Source organism: Elgaria multicarinata, chromosome 12 (assembly GCF_023053635.1).
Source record: "Elgaria multicarinata webbii isolate HBS135686 ecotype San Diego chromosome 12, rElgMul1.1.pri, whole genome shotgun sequence".
Lineage (NCBI taxonomy): Eukaryota > Metazoa > Chordata > Lepidosauria > Squamata > Anguidae > Elgaria > Elgaria multicarinata.
In genome coordinates, this window is record NC_086182.1 from 1,895,004 (window position 1) to 1,916,611 (window position 21,608).

The window sequence follows — 21,608 nt, forward strand, 5'->3', positions numbered from 1 at the left end:
ACAAATTGCAGCTGAATTTGCAAATTACGGGTGAATTTGCATAACCTGTGCAATTAAGCTGTAGCTTGTGCATATTTGGCTGTAATTCCGCCCCCCATGTGTAAAAAAAAAAGTTCCCAGAGTTTGGGGAACAGTCCTCAGCCAGCTCATAAATGCCAAGTGAGTTGTATATACCACGGAACTCCATTAAGCCAAAAAAGAAACAGATTTTCCAGTGAAGGACATCCCTAATCTTCAGTTGCAGAACTATATCGAGTGCTTCCCCTCCACCCCAAAAGCTATGGTTGCTCTGTACAGAGATTTCGCTTACCTTCCAGTCCAGATGAGCTCCTCTCCAATTTCGTGCACAGCTGGCATCTCTTCATCTTCGCTGCCGCCCCCACCACCCCCTCCGCCACTGCCTCCTCCTGCACCACCAGCTGTGCCATTCATCTGTCCTGCTTCACTCAGTGAAAACACAGATTTTCTAGGGGGAAAAGGGCAGGAACGGTTAGCAAGCCTAAGCCTAGGCAGGATCTACACTACTGCTTTATAACGGTTTATAAAGGCATTGACAACCGTTGGGATTATTGACACATTCCATATACCGTATTCAAGCTGCTTTCAAAGTGTTATATGCTGCTTGGTGCAGATTTGGCCCTGCTGTTTTGAGTGCAACATTGCTTAGCCCAAATTGCAGACATTTGTTTACATGATCACAAGGTGCCTGAGGATTTCCAGAGGTTCGGATAAATTAAGAACTCTTATTTACCAGGGAGGAGAATCCCAAGATGATTTAGCCATGCACTCTTGCTCGTGGGCAAAGATAAATGCAATTAAGGCAAGCAACATTCTCAGATAAACTGCTAATTGTAAACATATCAAGGTGCAATAAATATATTATATTATACACATGAACAGACAATCCAATTCACATTATAAGAAGAAGATGGCATGTAATTCAAATTATTCAAAATAACTGGCTCAGGGATCTTAATCATGAACTAAATTCCATGTAAAACATCCACATTACACATCTGCATGTAAACCTAGTAAGTCTCACTATGTTCAATGAGCCTTTTACTCCCTAATAAGTGTGTTTAGGATTGTAGCCTTCATATGCAACTAATGTACCCATTTAAATTATTGAAAAAAATGTTGCCATGACAAAGAACATTGAGTGAGTTTGTATGAAACACAAAAGCATCTTGATTTTAATGAAAACTTTACCAAAAAAAAAAAAAGCCCTGTGAGGATAGTGGATTATCTTTAACAAATTTTGCAACTTAGTTCTATATTGTAGTAGATTTCAGAAAATGATGGAAAATCTTAGTTATTGTAGAATTTTGATTTCCCATTTAATATCTCTCATGGTAACATAGAGGTAAAATTAACCTGGATATTAAAAATCCATGTATTAAATCAGTAATAAAAGTATGAAATATATTGTGTAGGGAAATTAGCTCGAAGCATTTCAGGTTTGAATTTCCTGTTTGTGTATAATGAAGAATGTTTCTAAGTAAGATCATTGCAATTATGGAAATAGCATGATTGTAGCTCTAACAATCAGTACATATGCAGTAGGAATATAATATTTTGTGAGATATATATATGGTAAAAAGGTGCCCTTGGCTTCAGTTAAGATACATCACATGATAAATAATAAAGGTATGAGATGAACAGTGTCAGAATACTCCAGTGGTTAATCTAATGACACTATTTTTGCAGTGTTTCCCGGGGGCTGCCGTGGGAAGGGGGAGAGAGAGGGGTCTACTTCTCGCAGTGTAGCTGAGGCAGCACAAATCTGGATCCAGTTCTTTGAATTCCTCTAATGCTGGTTACGTGTATTTGTTCGAATTGGTCAGTTAATAAAGCTTTTGGGGTAAATTATTATTATTGAAGCCTTTTGTATACATTAATGAAATTTTTGGATATAATTTATCATTGGACCTGGGGTTCAACTTTATTAGGCGACTTAAATGAGTTCATGATATATACATAAAATATGCTACTGATTAATAATTGCTAATGAAAGACGAATTAATTACCTTCTACAATGGAATGATTAAATCAAATATGGAATGTAGACCAACTGGAAATATTGACAATATATATAAGAATAACAGAAAACAGTTTAAAAACAGATACAGTATTGATTGGTGTATCATATCATAAATTGATCAAGCTAAAGATATTTTGGCTGTAAAATTTGTTGCTGAATTTTATGTTTCTATTAGCATGATCCTATGCATGTTTACTCAGACTAAGTGCATAGGATTGTTCATATTTTTGAATTGTACCGACACGTTGAGCAATTTTATTTGAATTTGTTTTTTTTAATAAAAATCTATTAAACTTTACTGAATTAAAATTAAGTTTATCTAGTTCATCTATTAATTTATAAATCTATTATTTAAAAAAACTATGTATTTGTAATGTAGACATGTAGACATCTCTTTCTTCAGTCTCAGAACTTTCAGAATGACTTATATTGAAACAAAATAAAACACAAAACATCAAGAATAACATAAAAATACATGCCCTTAATTGAACTACTTTGTGACCGAAGAAAAAGCCACATGCCTGCCTGTACCTCTTCTCTGCAGAGGGCACTTTCTTGGGCGGCTCTATCCTAATGTTTGGGTCCCACTCTCCAGGTGGAAGAACAATGACTTCATCCAAAAACTCATCTATTCCTGCTATCAGATCATCTCTGTCTCTGGCTTTGTAGGCAACATCGCTGAAGAGCTGAGAGTAAAAAGACAAAAAGAAAGAAGGGTTATTTCAGCAAATCAGGAGCCAGGAAACAACAGTGATGAAAAACGGAGCGCCTTGCAAGTCTCCCACCCTCTAGACCAATTCGTTGATAATTTCTTGCATTTAAATTAGCTCTCCAATCCAAGTATGTAACTGCTACATTAAAAGCAATGACTAGGAAATGCGGACGTTGATGTTCTGAGTGACAGGAAGTTGATGCAACTGTGTGAGAAGGAATATACAATCGTACCAATGGATACAAAAGAATATTATAAGCAATATTTAGTTCGACATTTCTGTTCAAGGCACAGAACATGCCTTTCTATGCTGGGTTATGTCATTGTAAGGACAGTTTTAGCCCCGCACAGGGATCTCCAGAAAATGCTAAAGGAGGCATTTAGGCAGTCATATGAAACGCACTTACATCATCTACCATGAGCGTGGCAATGGCTCTGCCAATTTCATTGTAGGATTTTGCTTTTCCAGTGGGACCCAGGAGGATAAAGAGGAATCTGGTAAAAAGAAAGCAAACTCACTGTGCTGTCCCAGACCAAAAGTGTTTCTGAGTGTTCTTCCTTTCTGAGGTCTCTATCTTACAAATACTTCTCCTAGGGGAAGGAAAATCCATGAACTCTTTGAGGTAATGTCCCTTTGCACAGCTAACAGAACACCACATTGCTCAAACAGACAAGGGGCTTTTCTGCATAAGACACTTTTTGTGCACTTGTCATTCACTCTTCTTGGCTGTTTACAAGTTCTTCGGACAATATCAGTGCTGCTTCTGCATCTAATTGTCAGGTTCTGTCCTGCAGCACCACCTGGCGGCCGCAGTGCACCTTCGCGGCCACAGAGTAGTTGCAGGACCCAGGCTCATCTTATCCAGCCCTCAGAGGTGGGCTGATGCAGACCAGCTGGGAGCAGCCAGGAAAGGGCTGTATAAGAACTGCATTTCCACTCTAGCTTTGCCACAGCAACACGGTCTCCTGTGCCTGCTGCAGCTGCCCATGCCTGGCTATCTGTGAATCTTGGACCTTGCCTTGTTGTGCCTGACCTCCTGTTTATGCCTTTTGCCGCTGGCCCTGCATGAACCTTGTTTGCCTCTGGACTCCGAACCTTGCTTGCCTTGGGCCCTGCCTGAAACCTGCTTGATTCTGGACCTTGCCTTCTGCCTCCGGCCCTGCCTGGACTCTGTTTGCCAGTTCCAGCGCCATCCATCCCGGCCCTGGTGTTCCTGCGCTGAGGCCTTGCCGCCCACACCCCACACCCTGACAGTTTGCTGTGGCCAACCACCATGCCCTGACCTGGAACAACATGGATGGTGCTCAAGCTGGAAATTTCTCTGGGGTACTGCATGCCTTGCAGGTCCAGGTGAATACACTCCATGCTGAGCTGCAAGCCGTGCGAGCTCCCTGAGCAGCAGTCCTGCTGCCCTCTTGCCCAGCTCCAGCTGCTCCACTACCTGAGCGATTCCATGGTGAATGGAAGGCTCTTCGAGGGTTCGTGAACCATCACTGTTTGCTCTTCAAAATCTGTCGGGAAGCCTACCCCACCCAGCGGAGCCACGTTTGTCTCATAATCAGTCTACTTTCTGGCCCTGCCCTCACTTGGGTCTCTCCATACCTCGAGGGCAACAACCCGTTACTGGGGAACCTCAACGGCTTTATCTAAGCCCTGGAGGGCATGTTCAGGGACCAGAATTGGGCCCATTCTGCTCAGCTGGCCCTGCAGACACTGTGGCAAGGGTCATGATCTGCGGCCGAGTTCTGTTGCCTTGTGGCAGACACCCCGTGGAATGAGGCCGCCCAGAGGTTTCATTTCCGACTGGGTCTGCACTCCTGCATCAAGGATGAATTGGCCTGTGTAACTCTGCCAGTTGCACTGCCTGCCTTCATCACCCTCTGCCTCAACATCGATGCCCGTCTGCCCGAACGAAGTGCTGAACGGCAGGACAGGCAATCTCTGAGGGAGCAGGGTAGGCAGGACCCAGGACCTGGCCCTGAGCCCATGCAGGTCAAGGGCGCCCGGGGGCCACTATTGAACATGGAAAAGCACCGACAGCGTTCAGCGAACTTCTGCCTGTATTGCGGCCAGAGAGGCCATTATGCAGCTGGTTGCCTGGCCAAAGCATTGCTGCCGGGAAACACATAGCCCTGGCGGTGTTAGGGGGAGCCCGGCCAGGGCCTTTAACCTCCCAACCCTAGTTCCTAGTGCCCATCAGTCCCAGCCTGCCCCAGGGTGGGCTTCTACTGCTGGATGCCCTGATCAATTCAGGGGACTCATCCTATTTTATGGACTTGGGCTTCACCAAGAAATATCAGGTGCCCTGCTGCTCCAAGCCAGTCCCGGTTCTGGTAGAGGGCTTTGATGGGACTCCATTCACCTCGGGACCAGTGACTCATGAGACTTGCCCTCTGGTCATGCTTACCACACCCAGGCACCAAGAAGTGCTCACTTTCAATCTGGTCCAGACTCCCCCCCCCCATTGCCCTGTCATTCTGGGGATCTCGTGGTTGTCCCAACACGACCCCACCATTGACTGGAGCCAGAGGACCCTCCAATTTATGTCCCCCTACTGCTGGAAGGTCTGTGCCCAGCCTCCGGTGCTGCCTTCGATCCCCGGCCTGCCTAAGAAGCCCTGTTCCAAGCTGCACGGCGCCACAATGGAGGCATCTTCTGCTTTGGACCTGGCAGCCCTCCTGGACCAATATCTTGATCTGGCTGACATCTTTGAAAACAATGGGGGCAAGACTTTGCCTCCGCATCGCCCATATGACTGTCCTATTGACCTCCAACCCAGGGCAGAGATCACTTTTGGGCACATCTATGCCCTCGCAGCTCCTGAGTTGGCATCACTGTGGAACTACCTGCAGGACAACCTGGCACGAGGATTCATCCAACCTTTTACCTCCCCTGCAGGCACCCCCATTTTCTTTGTGATGAAAAAAGATGGGGACTTCGGCCCTGCATTGAATATTGTAAGCTGAACCAGGTCAAGGTTAAGAACCAGTACCCCCTACCTCTCATCCCTGAGCTCTTTGAGCGGTGGCAAGGAGCCAAGATCTTTACTAAACTGGACTTGCGGGGAGCATACAACCTGGTGCGCACATGGGAGGGGAACGAATGGAAAACCACGTTTCACACCAGTTATGGTCATTTCAAGTACAGGGTGATGCCCTTCGAACTATGCAATGCTCCTGCCACCTTCCAGCACTTTGTAAATGACGTCCTGTGCGATACTCTGGACCACTTTGTTGTCACATATTTAGACAACGTTTTGATATTTTCAGAAAACCTAGAAGAACACCACCAACATGTCCGCTCGGTCCTGCAGCGCCTCCAGGAGCATAGATTATATGCCGAACTAGAGAAATACGCTTTTCACCAGGAAACCATGGGCTATATTATCTCCCTCGCTGGTCTCCAGATGGACCCCCGGAAGGTCCAGGCAGTCATGGATTGCGATCCCCCCAGGGACATGAAGGGAGTCCTACGAATCATCAGGTTTGCCAATTTTTACAGGCGCTTCATCCAGGGGTTCTCGCACATCATTGCGCCCATCACTGCCCTGGTCTGAAAGGGTGTGAAGTTCCAATGGACCCCTGCGGTGCAAGAGGCGTTCAAAAGACTAAAAGCAGCCTTCACTCCGGCCCCCATCCTAGTCCACCCAGACCCGCAGTTCCCCTTCATGGTGGAAGTTGACGCCTCCAGTCAGGCTCTTGGGGTGGGTCTGTCTCAACAGCAAGGACTGCAGCAGCTTCTTCACCCCTGCGCATTCTACTCCTGCCAGCTCATGCCTGTGGAGAAGAATTATGACGTCTGGGACAGGGAGCTCCTGGCCATCAAGACAGCATTTGAGGAGTGGCGTCATCTTCTCAAGGGAGCCACACATCCCATACAGGTCCTCACAGATCATCGAAACCTGGAACACTTCCAAGCAATTCTAGGCGCTCTGGGCTTTGTTTTTTACCCAGTTCGATTTCATAGAATCATAGAATTGGATGGGACCTACAAGGCCATTGTAGTTGGAAGAGACCTACAAGGCCATTGGGTCCAACCCCCTGCTCAATTTCCAGGTAGTCTACCAACCCAGCTCCAAGAATGGGAAAGCAGATGCGCTCTCGCGCACAACAGAAGCCTCAGCAGGAGAAAACTCGGATCTGGCGCCCATTCTCCCAAAGGCCAATTTCCTCCTGGGAACCTGGGATCAGGACTTCCTCTCCCAGGTCCGCCAAGCCCTGCCCATGGACCCTTATGCTGGACCTCAGCTGGACCACGGCATGCCACCAGATGTCGCTGGATATACGGGCCAGCTGCCTATATCACCAGGGCCAGCTCTATATCCCGGAAGGGCACTTGCGGCTCCAGGTTTTGCGCCAATGCCACGACACATGCACCACAGGGAATTGGGGGTATGTGAAGACCCTGAAACTACTCTCCTGGGCCTTCTGGTGGCTGAGCCTCTGAGCGGACCTCAAAGGTACCTCCGCTCCTGTGAGACCTGTGCCAGGACCAAGGTGCCCCGGCAGAGACCCCAGGGACTCCTGCAGCCCCTACCAAGCCGTGGTGTACCTTCTCCCTCAACTTCATTGTCGACCTGCTCTCCTCCAAGGGTCGCACGGCCATCCTGGTAGTGGTCGATTCCCTCATGAAAATGGCCCATTTTGCTCCGACCTGTGGTGTCCCCAGCACCCGCCAGATTGCACACCTGATACTCGACCATCTGTTCCGGCTCCATAGTCTCCCCGAAACAGTAGTCTCCGTTCGAGAAACGCAGTTTACTTCGCAGTTCTGGGCAGCCTTCCTCAAACTCCTTGGCATCGAGCAAAGACTATCCTCGGCCTACCATCCATAGACGGACAGACAAACCGAGCGAGTAAACCAGGTCCTGGAGCAATATCTCTGCTGCTTTTTAAGTTACCACCAGGACGACTGGGTGAAACTTTTGCCACTAGCTGAGTTCATGTATAACAACGCCTGCCATGCCTCAATGAGACAGAGTCCCTTTTATGCCAACTTAGGATACCACCCGCGGGATCACCCCTGCTCGCATGCAGCCTCTCTTGTTCCGTCAACCGACAATCGGGTCTCCCACATCCAGGAGACACAAGCGGAACTCAAGCGGCATCTGGAGAAGGCCAAGGCTTGATGACACCAGGCAGGCCCCCTACTTCAGCCTGGAGATAAAGTCTGGCTCTCCATGGAGCACCGCTGATCCAGCTGCCCTTCCATCAAGCTGGACTTCAAATATCAGTGGCCCTTCACAATCCTGCAACGAGTAAACCCAGTCGTGTACAAATTGGATCTCCCCGCACTCTCAGGATCCAACCAGCGTTCCACGTATCCCAGTTGAAGACCTGCTTCACAAATCTGTTTCCTGGGTGCACCAACCCACCACCGCCACCCGTCCAGATTGACGACCTCGAGGAGTTCCAGGTAGCCCGGATCCTAGACTCCAAATGGCGCAGCGGCCAACTATTCTACCTCGTGGACTGGGAGGGTTACAGTCCAGAGGAACAGTCCTGGAAACTGGCGGACCACATCCATGCGCCTGCTAAACTCTGGGCATTCCACCAGAGACACCCAGAGAAGTGGGTGGACCCTAAACAGGGGATGGAACCCCCATCCTCTGGGGGAAGGGGGTACTGTCAGGTTCTGTCCTGCAGCACCACCTGGCAGCTGCAGTGCACCTTGCTGGCTGCAGAGTAGTTGCAGGACCCAGGCTCATATCATCCAGCCCTCAGAGGTGGGCTAATGCAGACCAGCTGGAAGCAGCCAGGAAAGGGCTATATAAGAACTGCATTTCCACTCCAGCTTTGCCACAGCATCACGGTCTCCTGTGCCTGCTGCAGCAGTCCGTACCTGACTACCTGCGAATCCTGACCCTTGCCTTGTTGTGCCTGACCTCCTGTTTCTCCTGACTATGCCTTTTGCCTCTGGCCCTGCCTGAACCCTGTTTGCCTCTGGACTCTGAACCTTGCTTGCCTCAAGATCTTGCCTTTTGCCTCTGGCCCTACCTGGACTCTGTTTGCTGGTTTCACTGCTGTCCATCCCGGGTCCCAGCATTTCTGCGCTGAAGCCTTGCTGCCCACACCCGGGACCCTGACACTAATCAGCATGTTTCACATTTTTTTAGAGCAGGGAGAATGTGGTATTTATTTGTGAAAGTGAAAGACAGCACTGTTTCTAATTGTGTATTTGCATTCTTCTGCTATACCCTAGTGACACCTAGAGGATGGAGGAGGCACACGCCGAGCCGAAGCTCTTTTATCATCCACTTACCTGGTTGGGACAGGCACTTCCGTCACCCCACCCAGCATGGTTGACTGAATGAGCCGGACGAATGCCACAAATGGCTTGTCTAGGAACTCCACTTCTCCCACCAGCACATTAGAGGCTTCGGCATCTTTGGGGATCTTCTTAATGAATTTGTTTTTGAGCTGGGGGGAAACGAAAGCATTTTTCAAACTTCAGGGATTCCTCTTCTTTTCTGAGTCATTTCAACGATACACTTCCTATTGACACAATTTGGGGAACAGTTATGGGTCAGCAGCAGAGGCCATCCGTGGAGTCACTGGAAGTGATGAGTGGAACTCTGGAGAGATGCAGCCATAGTGGGGGAGATCTGGAATCCATTCCTTTTGCAGAATTTGCTTTTAGCACAGTTGACTTACAAATCCCACTTTATGCCAACAGCCTGTGCAGATTTCATACCCTTAGTTTTTATACCTCAAATATTGCTTCCCTCTGCCCTGCTCCAAATGTTTCCCTCCAAACCCTGTGGCAACAACTCAAACCCTGAAGTCTTTTCATTGCATTCCCCAAAATGTTTGCATATCCCCAATGATGTAGTCAATGGACCCTTTCTGAGAGTCTACTTATTATTAATTACGCCCATATACTTAATTGTGATTTTCTTAAGAAGGCTTACTACTCATAACCCTGGGTTTAAACTTGTTTAATGTTGTTGAAGGTTTGGGGTTTTTTTTGTTGCTATTCTTGAAGCCTAGTTGCTTTACAGAGTGTGTTCTGCCATTGCAAGGTAACATCATTGCAGGTAACAACCAACATCTGAAATAATGCTCCTAAATTTTTATCTTGCTCTTATGCAACAGTTATTCAACTGAATGGATGAGATTATCCCAGTTCACTGTGCCTGGAAAGTATATTTAATTAGAATACCAGCATTTGATTGTATAGGCACTCATCATTTCCCTTGTTGAAGCCTCCCCATATGTCCAGTGCAAAAACATTGAAGTATAATATTTATATAGCACTCTCCATAAAATGATTCATATACTTTGTCTCAGTAACCTTTACAACATCTCTGTAAGGTAGGCCAATATTATTACTGAAGGGCCGAGGCTCAGTAGCGGAGAACATGCTTTGCATGCCAAAGGTGCCAGTTGGGTCCCTGGCATCTCTTGGTAAGGCCAAGAAAAAAATCTTCCTGAAATCATGAAGAGCCATTGCTGCCAGTCAGTGTTGACAATACTGGGCTTGATGGACGAAGGGCCAGACTTGGTATAAGGCAGCTTCTGACGTTCCTTCCAACTCTCATAACCACACAGAAATTGGAAGGAGGCTCTTTGCACAGAGCTATTGAGCAAGTTCACAGCTGAGGAGGTATCTGAATCACCTTTTCATAAGTTTGTTGCCTTGACTACACTGGAAATGTGACTAATAAAGATTGTAAACAAACATAAGATTTAGGGTAGCGAGATGCAAATGAGGACTGGACTCCTTTGATCTTATCAATTGTGTGGAAAAGAGAATTTGGGTAGGTGCAGCTTTGGATAAAATATTTTCCTGGAATTCCGTCTTTTGTGCAGCCACTGAAATCCTCTTTTGCATCCAGCCACCTCCTTTATAGCACAAGCAACATAGAATGGGGGCTGGAAGCCTCATTTAATATGTTTCAGTTAGGTCTCCTGTCCCCTGTGGCTGTTTCATTATTATTAGCCTAAAAGGGCTCAATAAACTCCAGGCTGGGGCTTATTATAATCTATATGCTGGCATGAGGAGAGGCATGTGAGGAAGGCAGGAGAGCCCCCTCCTACCAGCCCCCCTTTCTTCTAATCTTTTAAATCCAAGCTGGGGGAAAAGCCAATAAAGTGTTTGGACTAAGCAGAGAGCAGGAGTTCAGAGCAGCCTCTAAGCTTCATGGAAAACTTCATGTCAAAGTCCCTTTGTAGCAGCCCTACTAGGCTGATTAACGCCTGGTGTTCTTTGGGAACTAAATACTCCGCGTGCCTTTGTGTTAACCCTCCCCACCCCCATTTTTCAAAGTATAACACTTGGATTCAAACATGACATAAACGTGCATAAAGAATGAAATGTGTCCAAATTAACTCTTAACTGCAGAGAACTGCAGAAGCTGCCCCAAGGCAGCACTGCTAGGAGTTACTGCCATTCCATCCCCCTTGCATCCCTCCAGTGTCTTTGAGAGACAGGCAGAAATTCTCTGGCAAAGCTTTCTCAAGCTGCACCCCTTGAATTTCAGTCTAAATGGTTTAATGCAAAGCTCAAGTCCTGTTCTTCTACCTGTCTGGAGCAGTTAGTGGCTTAAAAGAAAACATAAATTAAACTTAAAAGCTTTGCTTTTAAGGAAAAACAAGGTATTTGTAAATATTCTCCAGGTAACATCCTCCAGAGTTATCAAACCTTCCCACAATGTCTGTTATGTTAGGGAAGTGATGGGTTTGGGCTCAGTTTATAAGTAGTATTGTAGCTTTCTCTCATTTCGGGCCCAAACCTTTCACATTCTTAACTCTGTTTATTAAATTTTTATTTTCAAATTTATAAACTGGATGTGTGATTGCTGGTCATTTATTGTGGTTTGCACATTGCATCTCCAACGTATTGGTTTATTGGAAGTATACTGTTAGAAATTTTTCTCACAAGTAATAAATTATTAGAAAACAAACTTGAATAGAATAAACTTGTTATAAACTTCATTTGTACACATCGAGCACTAGCAGCAGCAGATGTAAACAATATAAATCCTCATTCAGCCCAAGTGGTAGCAAACTTTTGAATTTAAATATCCTGGTGCAAAAGCCTGTTATTAGTTGTCTTCAGCTTTGCTATAACCCTGAAAGCAAAATCTGTAGCTCTCGGTGCACATTCCTGAAAGTGGCTCACTAAAGGGCCACCTGGGCCGGATCTACACCACTGCTTTAAAGCGCTTTATAACAGTTTGGACAACTGTTGGGGCCCGGGACAGAGAGCTCCAGATGCCGTTGTCAAAACTGTTATAAAGCGCTTTAAAGCAGTGGTGTAGATCCGGCCCTGCTCTATACTTATGAATGTTACTCTGTTGTTTTACTCTGTACAGCACCATGTACATTGATGGTGCTATATAAATAAATAATAATAATAATAGTCACTAAGGTGTTCACTGATACATTTTAAAAAAATGATTAATACTTTTAACGGTGTGTGTTGCATTTTAGTCTTTTAAGTGTTTTAATCTGCCCAGATAACATTTGTTATTGGGAAGATTAAAGATATAAATAAATAAATATATCTGTGAGGGTTGTTTTTGCTTTGCCAACATGAAGTTTCTTACAAGAGCATTCTATGGCATAAACAACATTGGAGGTTGTGCAGGTTGAAGACTGGCAAACAAAATGAACCCTTTTGTCTACAAGGATAATGACCCTCAGGTATGGTTGCAACCATCAAAAAGATTGTTGAGATGATAATCCAGGAGCGTCATCGCACAGGGGAAAATCATGTTTCCTTACCGTCGCTTCTCCGCCCACACGTTTGTCCCTCATTACTTCCTCTTTTGAAAGAGGAAGTAGAAACGTGCACATGGCCCATTCAGGGGGCTGTTTTGATGGTGCTACTTCTTCTGCACACAGCAGGAGATAGCGGCAACTTCCGTCTTTATTTTAAATCAGACTTGCTGGGGTGTTTTTTTTTGGCGCGAAGAAGGCCTGGGAGGCAGACGTCATGAGAAGGACCTGCGAAAATCCGTGAGTGCCCAGTAACGAGCGTGCAATAGCACGCTTGCCTGATGGGGCTCTAGCCAAGCTTTTAAATTCTTTATGTGTTTGAAAGTGATTAAAGCCTTATGTGTATACGCCAGAATATCTTCTATTAAGTGCTAATATTAATTGATATTCCTGCACACACACTTTTCTTGACATGGTCAAAAGTAAGACTACCCACCACCCTATCATCCTGAAGGTGATCCCAAGGAAACTGAAGATCCCTCCTTCTCTTCAGTGAGGCCCAGTTCTTTGCCATCTCAAGGACCCGCTGCTGACTGCCCTCTATTCTGCCCTTGAGTCCAAACAGCAGAAGCTTCTTGCTCAAAACCAGAAAATGACAAATAATCATATACCTAATAATAAATAGGAATTCTTGTCTATCAGTTTTTTTTATGGAGAGGTGATTACATGCCTTGGATATTCAAATTGGATATGGGCTATCACAGGAATTGCCTCACCCCAAACAAAGTTGCAATAAAGCCTTAGATCGTCTCCCCGCCGCAACAAAAGAAAAGAAAAAAAGAGTCATCAACTTATGTCCACCACACCACAATTTCAGATGAGGAAAAATGGTCAGAACTGAATATATAATTATTCTTTAAGTCTTCTACATGAAGGTTTGCTACCGCTGAGGCTCTAGAATGCCCTGAGGCAGCAGTCTTATTTTAAGTAGTTATACTTTTTACAAGTTTTTCATTTCAATAAGTTAATATACAACTTCTTTCAAAGAGTTGTTTTCAATTTTGTGATTCTTTGTAAGTTGCCCCTGATGAATGATCTCACTGTCCGAGACATGTTGTGCTGCAATAAATTTTCATTGCTGGCACCTCTGAGAACTGCTTTCACTTTTTTTGCATTCGTTTTGGCAAAACCAAAGCCCAGGGCAACTGCACCTCTTGCATCCATCCTGTGCCCACCTGCGCCCCTCCTTCCCCTCTCCCTGTTGTCTCTCGATCACAATCTAAATTTAGATTGGAACTAAGTTCTGTGGATCAGGGACTCTGTAAAATGACGCGTACATCGTTGTAAGTCTGTTATTAGCAGAGTTGAGATGGGTCTGGCTCTCCCAGGTGCTCAATGTCGAGCATCATCATTCCCGATTCAAGTCTCCCCATGCTCAACACGAACGTAGCTAAACCTACACCAGCCATGCACCAAGAGCATCAGCCAACACGGGGTAACCCTGAGATCTGCAGGGGTACATAAATGTTAAGGAAAAAACCTAAGGTGGGGGAATTCCTCCAAACTGTCCTATGAGAAACCAATGGTACAGAATGTTGAATGACAGAAAGGGGGAAAAAAAACACCTGACAGGTAGCTGGGAGGGGGTGTGGAATGGAGGGGCCAGAACGAGAGAAGGGAGGAAGAGACACAGAGATGCAAAAAAAAAGAGTACAAAAAGAGCCCTCTCATTGTCTGCATAGGTCATTTCCTGATTTAGCCTCAGAATCTATCATTAAATGTTCCCAGAGACAGAGGTGAAAGTAGCCAGCCCACAGTAATCCAGGATTTTAATGTAACTAGGATTTGACATGGCTATTTATCTACCTCCCCCCATCCCCCCAAATGGAAAGTATTCCACACTGCGATATAGCGTTGCACGGTCCCATGCAAACTCAGTCTCCGAGTGTTGGCATTTTACTGTGTGAAGCAAAGCCCTCCTACTTTTAGGACCAGCACTACAACTACACAGACTTCAATTCCTGCCTGGAATTGGTGCTGCCTGAAGCAGGTCCCTCCACCCCACGAGATGGCAGGGCCGGCCTCGGGAACAGGAGAGCGTTGAGCAGCTCAACTTTTGAAAGAGGCAAATAGATGCGCACGTCCTAAGATGCTCAAGAGGGCCTGGAAGGCTACGATAAACACTGAAGGCCCAGCCTAACAGAAGTTTTGAAAACACGTTAAAGTTGGTTTTCTTGTAATGAAGAGCATACATGCAGGAATTTCACAACTGGTTCAGATGTTCTAATGTTGGGAAGTCAACGATTACAAGTTGTAGCAACGCTTGGTTCTCAGAAAGAGAACTGACTCTCAAGGACTTCCTACCTGATCTGTGCTTGGTGTATCCGTGATGTCGTTCATACTCCTGCTTTGTGCATGACCTAAAGATGTAAAAACATGTATACATAGCTAAAGTGAGAAGCTTTTTGTTGACTTCAGGGGTAGGAAATCTTTAAGACTCACCGGGCGGGGTGGGGGAGGAACCAAGCCTTCCCTCTACTGTTCCATCTAACCTACCTCTGCAACATTTTTGTGGCCCAATCCATTCTGTTATGCCCCATGTTGGTTTGGCTTCAGCCCCCATCGACGGGTGAGGAGCTTCCCTGGAGGGACAATTGCAGCCCTTTCTAGTTGGGTTTCTCAGTCCAATGAGCTTTTGGGCCAATTAGCGCTGCAACTACAGTTCAGCACTGCAGCAATCTCAAATCTATTTATTTATTGCATTTCTATACCGCCCAGTAGCTGAAGATATTTATTGTCTGTTATCACTTAATTAATAGGACTGACATTCATTAGCGGCCATTTCATTTGGCAAGACAGCAACACCCTCTCCACTGATTCAGCTGGGAGCAGCTGGGGGAGCCATTGGATACTGCCCCTTCCAGAACTGATACATGGTACATTTAGGGGACTTGATGAAGAATTAATGACTGCCGTTGTTTGTGTTCCTGTCCCTTCCTCATCCTATTTCCATTTTGTATCATGTTTGCAGACTATAAGCCTGCAGGGAAAAACTTTGTTGTATTTCTAGGTCCTGAACAAAGGTAAAAATTTTAGGGAATTTATGGTGAATAAAATTTTAAAATGAACAATTTAAAGTGACTTACAACAAATCACATAAATATAAAACCATAGTAAAACAACTAGCTATAAAATACACTACAACAAGGTTTAAAAATGACATAACAAGCACAGACAAGGCAGCATTAATCGGTATAAGACCATCATAAAAACCCATCTTCAAAAATGTTAAAGCAGCTATTACGACAGCTACCCTGCTGCAACTGCCATCCTAAATAAGCATGTCTTACCCTTGTGACAGAATTGGGCAAGGAAAGAGTCTGAGCAGACTTCTCTAGGGAGAATGCTTCATAAAGTGGGTGCCACCACTGGAAAAGCCTCTGAGACCACTGGAAGAAGCCTTGCTCCCAGCAACAGCTGACTGAATTGTAGAAAAAGAGGAGGCATGGTGGAAGAAGCCTCAGCTGGCCACGGGGAATGTGTGAGAAGAGAGTCATATTCAGGGACTGCCTATATGGCTTTGTGCTGTTCCACAGATATTTGAACTGCAGTAGGTTTGCAGTAGCCAAATCTAGCTGTTACTGGCCTTGACTGAGAGCATGTAGCTCGATCACCTGCTCCGTATTTAATGGCAGAGCTGGAACGAAACTCACGTAATCGTCCATAACTTGCGCTCTGTCTCATTCTGAGATCTTCTGAAGAACGATGAAAGCTGGCTCCTGCAGCTGGACTCCGGACAGGGCTACGATCTGTGAAGAGGAAGAAAAGATGTGAAGTGAAGATGTCATGGCCCCAGCCTCAAGCTTGAAAGAGGAGGTGGAGCTGGCTAAAGAGCTGGAGCTTAGACCACCACAAGCCCTTGCTTTTGAAGGCGCTGCTGAGGAGCCAAGTGCCTCTCCCACCACCACAGGTGCCCAATAGCACAAAACGTGCATCAGGCAGAAGTCTGCTAAGAGCAGGCTCCTGCCTCCAGGCTAGGAGTCGGACCCTTTAAGAGGCTCCATTCTTTGAGCAAGGAGGTGGAGATTCAGAAAGGTGGACTGGAGACGGAAGCTCCTAAGGCCTCAGTTCACCTCCTGGCCTTGCTGGAGCAAGTCGCTCACCAGGCTGCGATGCCTCATTGCATGCGTACCGGCGATGGAAGGATCAGAACAGAATGCATGGAATGGCCTTGGCACCTCGAAAGGGTTACTCTTTGTTTTCTTTTATTTGAGATATTTGCTGAACAGCTCAGAAGTTCTGAAGGGGAGAGGGGGGCGGAGCTTGGCAGCCATGGCGGTGGCAGGTTTCTTCTGAGGCTCTGAGCGGCGTTGCCGGAAAAAGCAATTATCTATTTTTTAATGGGCATAAATCTTTGAGCAAACGACAGGAAATGATTATAAAAGCTATCGGAGCTGGAAAGTGTTGAGAAGAGCCGATGGGAGGAGGTGAGCTTGACGGAATGTCTTTATAAACTGCAGAGGCAAAACCGAAAGTAAAGTAACATGATTGATGTCGCAGTTTGAAAAGAAAGAACTTATGCTTGTTAGACGTTGATCTGATTTACAGCGATCCTCACTTCTCATCCTTTATCTTAAGTTGGAAAGATTGAAATACTGGCTTTGAAGTTGTTTGCTGTAATCTTTGTAAAGTGGAAAGTGGAAGCTGTTTGCGGTGTGCCGAGAAGGGGGGGGGTGAAGGGGAAGAAACAGCATTCTGTGAGGGAGATGTGGGATTTTGAGAAACTGTGAATGATTGGATCTGATCCCCTCTAGTGAATGCTGTTGTGAACTGAATATATTTCCTCCCCCTCGGGAAGAAGGTGGTGTGTTTGGCACATAGAAGAGAAGCCAGTAAAAGTTGCTAAGGAAGTGGGGGCTCTAAGATTTATGCCCTACTCAGAAGGGTCCTATGTCCAACATTAAAAAAAAGATTAAGAAGTGGGAAAAGTTGAATATACAAAAAAAGAAACCTTCAAATCATAATTTAACCCACTTCTCCCACCTGGAAGATACAGCCCCTGGAACAGACCAGGAAGATGAAGTTATAGACCCAGTTTCTTTGGATACAGTACCAAATAAAGAAAAGAATATGGCTGAAGGGGGAAAAGCAATGGACAGCAACTTTCCCTCCCTAGCAGAAATTAAGGCAGTTATTGTAGAGAATAATATCATCATTTTTAAAAAAATGGATCTGCAAATGAATGAATTTAGACAACAAATGCGTGTTCTTTCGGATAAGACCGCAGAAAACTCGGATAAGATCAAAGAGATAGAGGCAAAAGCGGAATTGGACCAGAAGAAGCAAGAGGCTTTTGAAAAATCAACAAATATTCAATTTAAGGAATGGGAATTACGTCTGATCGCCTTGGAAGACCAATCTCGTAGATCTTCAATTCGAATAAAGCAGCTGAAGCAGATACAAGGAGAAGATCTTAGAGAAATCATTCTGAACTGGTTCAAAGAGCTGATGCCTGACATACCAATAGATGGATCGGATCTGGACCGAGTCCACCGCGTGGGGGGGCAAAACTACAAAGGGACTAGAGATATTTTGGTGAAATTTGGTAACTATTATAAAAAAGAGCAAATCATGAAAGAATTGAGATCTTTGACCCAGTTACAATATAAAGGCAAAGCAGTGCAAATTTATAATGATCTTTCTCAACATACATTAAATTGGAGACGGAGTATTAAACCAATAACTGGAATGTTAATGCAGAACAAAATTCCATACGCATGGGGTTACCCGGTTTTCTTAAGATTTACATATGGGAGGAGGGAACACAGAGTAACCTCATTGGATCAAGGTAAAGAATTGCTGAAGAGGCTGGGTCTGGATGGGGAAGCAAATGGGGCTGGAGTGGGTGGGGGAGGGAATGAGGCTGGGACATCTGGAGAGTAAGAGAATTGTTAATTATGTTTGGAGATAATTGCAAATAGAAATGCTAATATAGAAACCTGCCGGCCAGGCGCAGCACTGCCTCCCCCCCCCTTTAAAGTAGATGGCTGGAGTGCTAGACTCACGGGGATATGGGGGGGGGATTAGAGTGGGGGGGTGGGGAGGGGGGGAAGGTAGGAGAGGAGGGATTGGGGTAGGAGGGTGGGGGTTTTATGTATGGAGTTTGTTTTTTTATGTAAGCAAGTTTGAACTGCTGAGCACAAGGGATCGGAAGAGATTTCAAAAGGGTGATTATGGATAAAAAGATAAAGGTATCAACACTCAATGTTAAAGGTTTGGGGGCAGTCGTGAAAAGGAAGAGAATAGAACAAATGCTTAATAAAGAGGGATCAGATATTATAATGGTCCAAGAGACACACCAAGGCTCCGAGAATTCGAATATGATAAAATTAAAGTGGTTAGCCTATTATGAAAAGTCATTAGGGACATCGAAAAAAAATGGAGTGGCCACTTTGATTTCAAAAAAAAGTGGGTTTATATTAGAAGAAGTAAAAAAGGATGATAAGGGCAGATATCTTATGTTAAAAGGTAAAATTGAGGGAAAGGTCTATACTTTGATTAATGTTTATGCCCCAAATGAGAGGCATAGAGAGTTTTTTATAAAGTTGTTTAAAGAAATAGAAGAATTTAAGGAGGGGTATGCTATATTAGCTGGGGATTTTAATATGGTTATGGATAATAAACGGGACAGGTCAAATCCCACTAATGCTGAAAAGAGGAACAATATGACTATATTGAATAAATTAGTAAAAGAAAATGATTATTTAGATTCGTGGCGTTTACTTAACGGGAATAGGCCTGGATTTTCATACTTTTCCCCAGTTCATCATACATACTCCAGGATAGATTATATATTTGTTTCAAAAGATTTTGCAACGAGGATCTGTAAAATGGAAATGGGGGTAATAAAAGTAACTGATCATGCCTTGTTAAGTCTAGAATTTACAGTTAAGAAAGATTATAAAGAGGCATATAGATGGAAGCTGAATACAAAGATATTGAAATATAATAAAATAGTAGATAAAATTCGGAAGGAACTGTCGGAGTCATGGGAAATTAATGAAAAAGGAGGAACAGCTGGGTCAGTCATTTGGGACACCATGAAGGCTGTAGCAAGAGGAATCTGTATTAGAGAAACATGTAGTTTAAAAAGACAACAACGTGCAGAACAGGAAAAGTTAGAGATAGAAATTAAAAACTTGGAGGAAAGATATTGGCGAGTTAAAGATAAATATAAATTAGTGGAAATACAAGCTAAGAAGAAACAATTAGAAAATTTAAATATAGAAGAGATTCAAAAGAATTTAATGTATATGAAAAGGGAATATTTTGAAAACAGTGATAAGAACTCGAGGTTGCTTGCCAAGCTCACACAAAAAGAAAAAGGGAGGAATGGGATAGAAACGTTGAAAGATAGCCGAGGGAATTATTGTCATGCAATGAAAGCTAAAATAAAAATTTTTCAGGAATTCTATCAGGAATTGTATAAGGGTAAAGAAAGTCAACAAGAAAAGGTGGAGGAGTATATTGGAAGGTTTATAAAGAAGGGAATAAAATTAGAATATAAGGAGTTAATGGAGTCAGTAATAACTCAAAGAGAAGTTGAAGAGGTTATTGATAAGTTAAAAGTTGGTAAATCACCGGGAGCAGATGGTTTGGGTCCAGAATATTATAAGGTCTTCAAAGACTGTTTAGTTCCAAAATTAATGGAACTTTATAATAGGATATTATCAGGAGAGAAGATACCTGAATCATGGGAACATTCAGTGATAATTCTGATCCCAAAACCAGATAAAGATTTGACTAATCCCGATTCTTATAGACCTATTTCTTTAATAAATCAGGATGCTAAAATTTTTACATCTATTATGGCCAAACGGCTAAATAAATTTTTGGCAGAATATATAGGAGCAGATCAATGTGGGTTTGTGGTAGGAAGGCATATGCATAATTTAGTGGGTAGAGTTTTAAATGTAATAAATGTAATTTAAAAAGCAAATATTAAGGCAGGTATTATGGCATTAGATATTTTTAAAGCTTTTGATTGTGTGAGCTGGCAGGCACTAAAGAGTATTATAGATAAATTGGGATTTGGAAATAAATTTAAAAATGTAATAGAACAGCTATATTCCCAAAATACGGCGGTAGTGGTGGTAAATGACGGACTTACTGAAAAGATACGACTAGCCAGAGGAACAAGACAAGGATGTCCGCTCTCGCCGGTCCTGTTTGTAATGGTTATGGAAGTTTTGGCGAAGGCACTAAGGGAGGATGAAGAGTTAGAAGGAATTGGAGAGGTAAGGGAAATAAAGTTAAACATGTTTGCGGATGACACTTTATTGACCATTAAGAATCCATTAAGAAAGTTAGAAAGAATTAAATATCAGTTGAGGGAATTTGAGGAAATTACAGGGTTAAAAATAAATTGGTCTAAATCAGAGATGATGTTGTTTAACTATACCAAGAAGGAAGAAAAGGATTGGGAATTTAAGGGAATGGAATTGAAAGTTAAGAATGAGATTAAATATTTGGGAATTAAAATTACAAAAAATTTAGAGAATCTTGAAAAGGAAAATTTAACGAGGTTAAAGAAAGAGGTATTAGAGAAATTGGAGAAATATAAAAGATTAAATTTATCTTGGTTCGGAAGAATAGCTTTAATAAAAATGAAGATATTAGCTAAAATTAATTTTGTATTTAGAATGTTACCTATAAAAATATCAGAAACCGAGATAAAAAGTTGGCAAAATATTATTAATAAATATTGTAATGGAGAAAAGAGAGCAAGAGTGAATAAAAATAATTGGTACCTAAGCCAAAAAAAGGGGGGAATGGGTCTCCCAAACATAAAATTATACTACGTAGCAAATAGATTAAGACATGTTGTAGAAGCAATTATGGGAGTAGGAGATTTATATTGGATGGAAGAAAAAACCATAAATAAGGTAGAGATGAATTTGGAGAATGTTTTTTTTAAAGACGGAGGAAGAAAGTGGGTTGGAAGTATAGATAATCCACTCCTGAGGACTCAATGGGAAATTTGGAGTAAATTTAAAGGGAAGCTGCTTCCGAGCAACTCTCCCTTAGCACCGATAATAATGTTAAAGAATTTCCCAGAGGATCTAAAGGGTAGATTATGTAAAATATTAAAAGAGAAAAATAAAATAAGATTAAAGGATTGGGTAAGAGATA

General features: G+C 43.7%; 1 protein-coding gene across 1 annotated transcript in view; it reads right to left on the reverse strand.

Annotated features, from left to right (window-relative positions):
- The window catches only part of SLC4A5 (solute carrier family 4 member 5), a 124,317-nt gene that overhangs the window by 37,558 nt on the left and 65,151 nt on the right, over positions 1-21,608 (reverse strand). Inside the window, exons 6-11 of the mRNA XM_063139273.1 lie at positions 16,130-16,225; positions 14,781-14,836; positions 9,016-9,173; positions 3,161-3,248; positions 2,573-2,727; positions 311-466 (exon numbers count right to left, since the gene is read on the reverse strand). Coding sequence (XP_062995343.1) covers positions 311-466; positions 2,573-2,727; positions 3,161-3,248; positions 9,016-9,173; positions 14,781-14,836; positions 16,130-16,225 — 709 coding nt within the window. The remainder of the gene's footprint in view (positions 1-310; positions 467-2,572; positions 2,728-3,160; positions 3,249-9,015; positions 9,174-14,780; positions 14,837-16,129; positions 16,226-21,608) is intronic.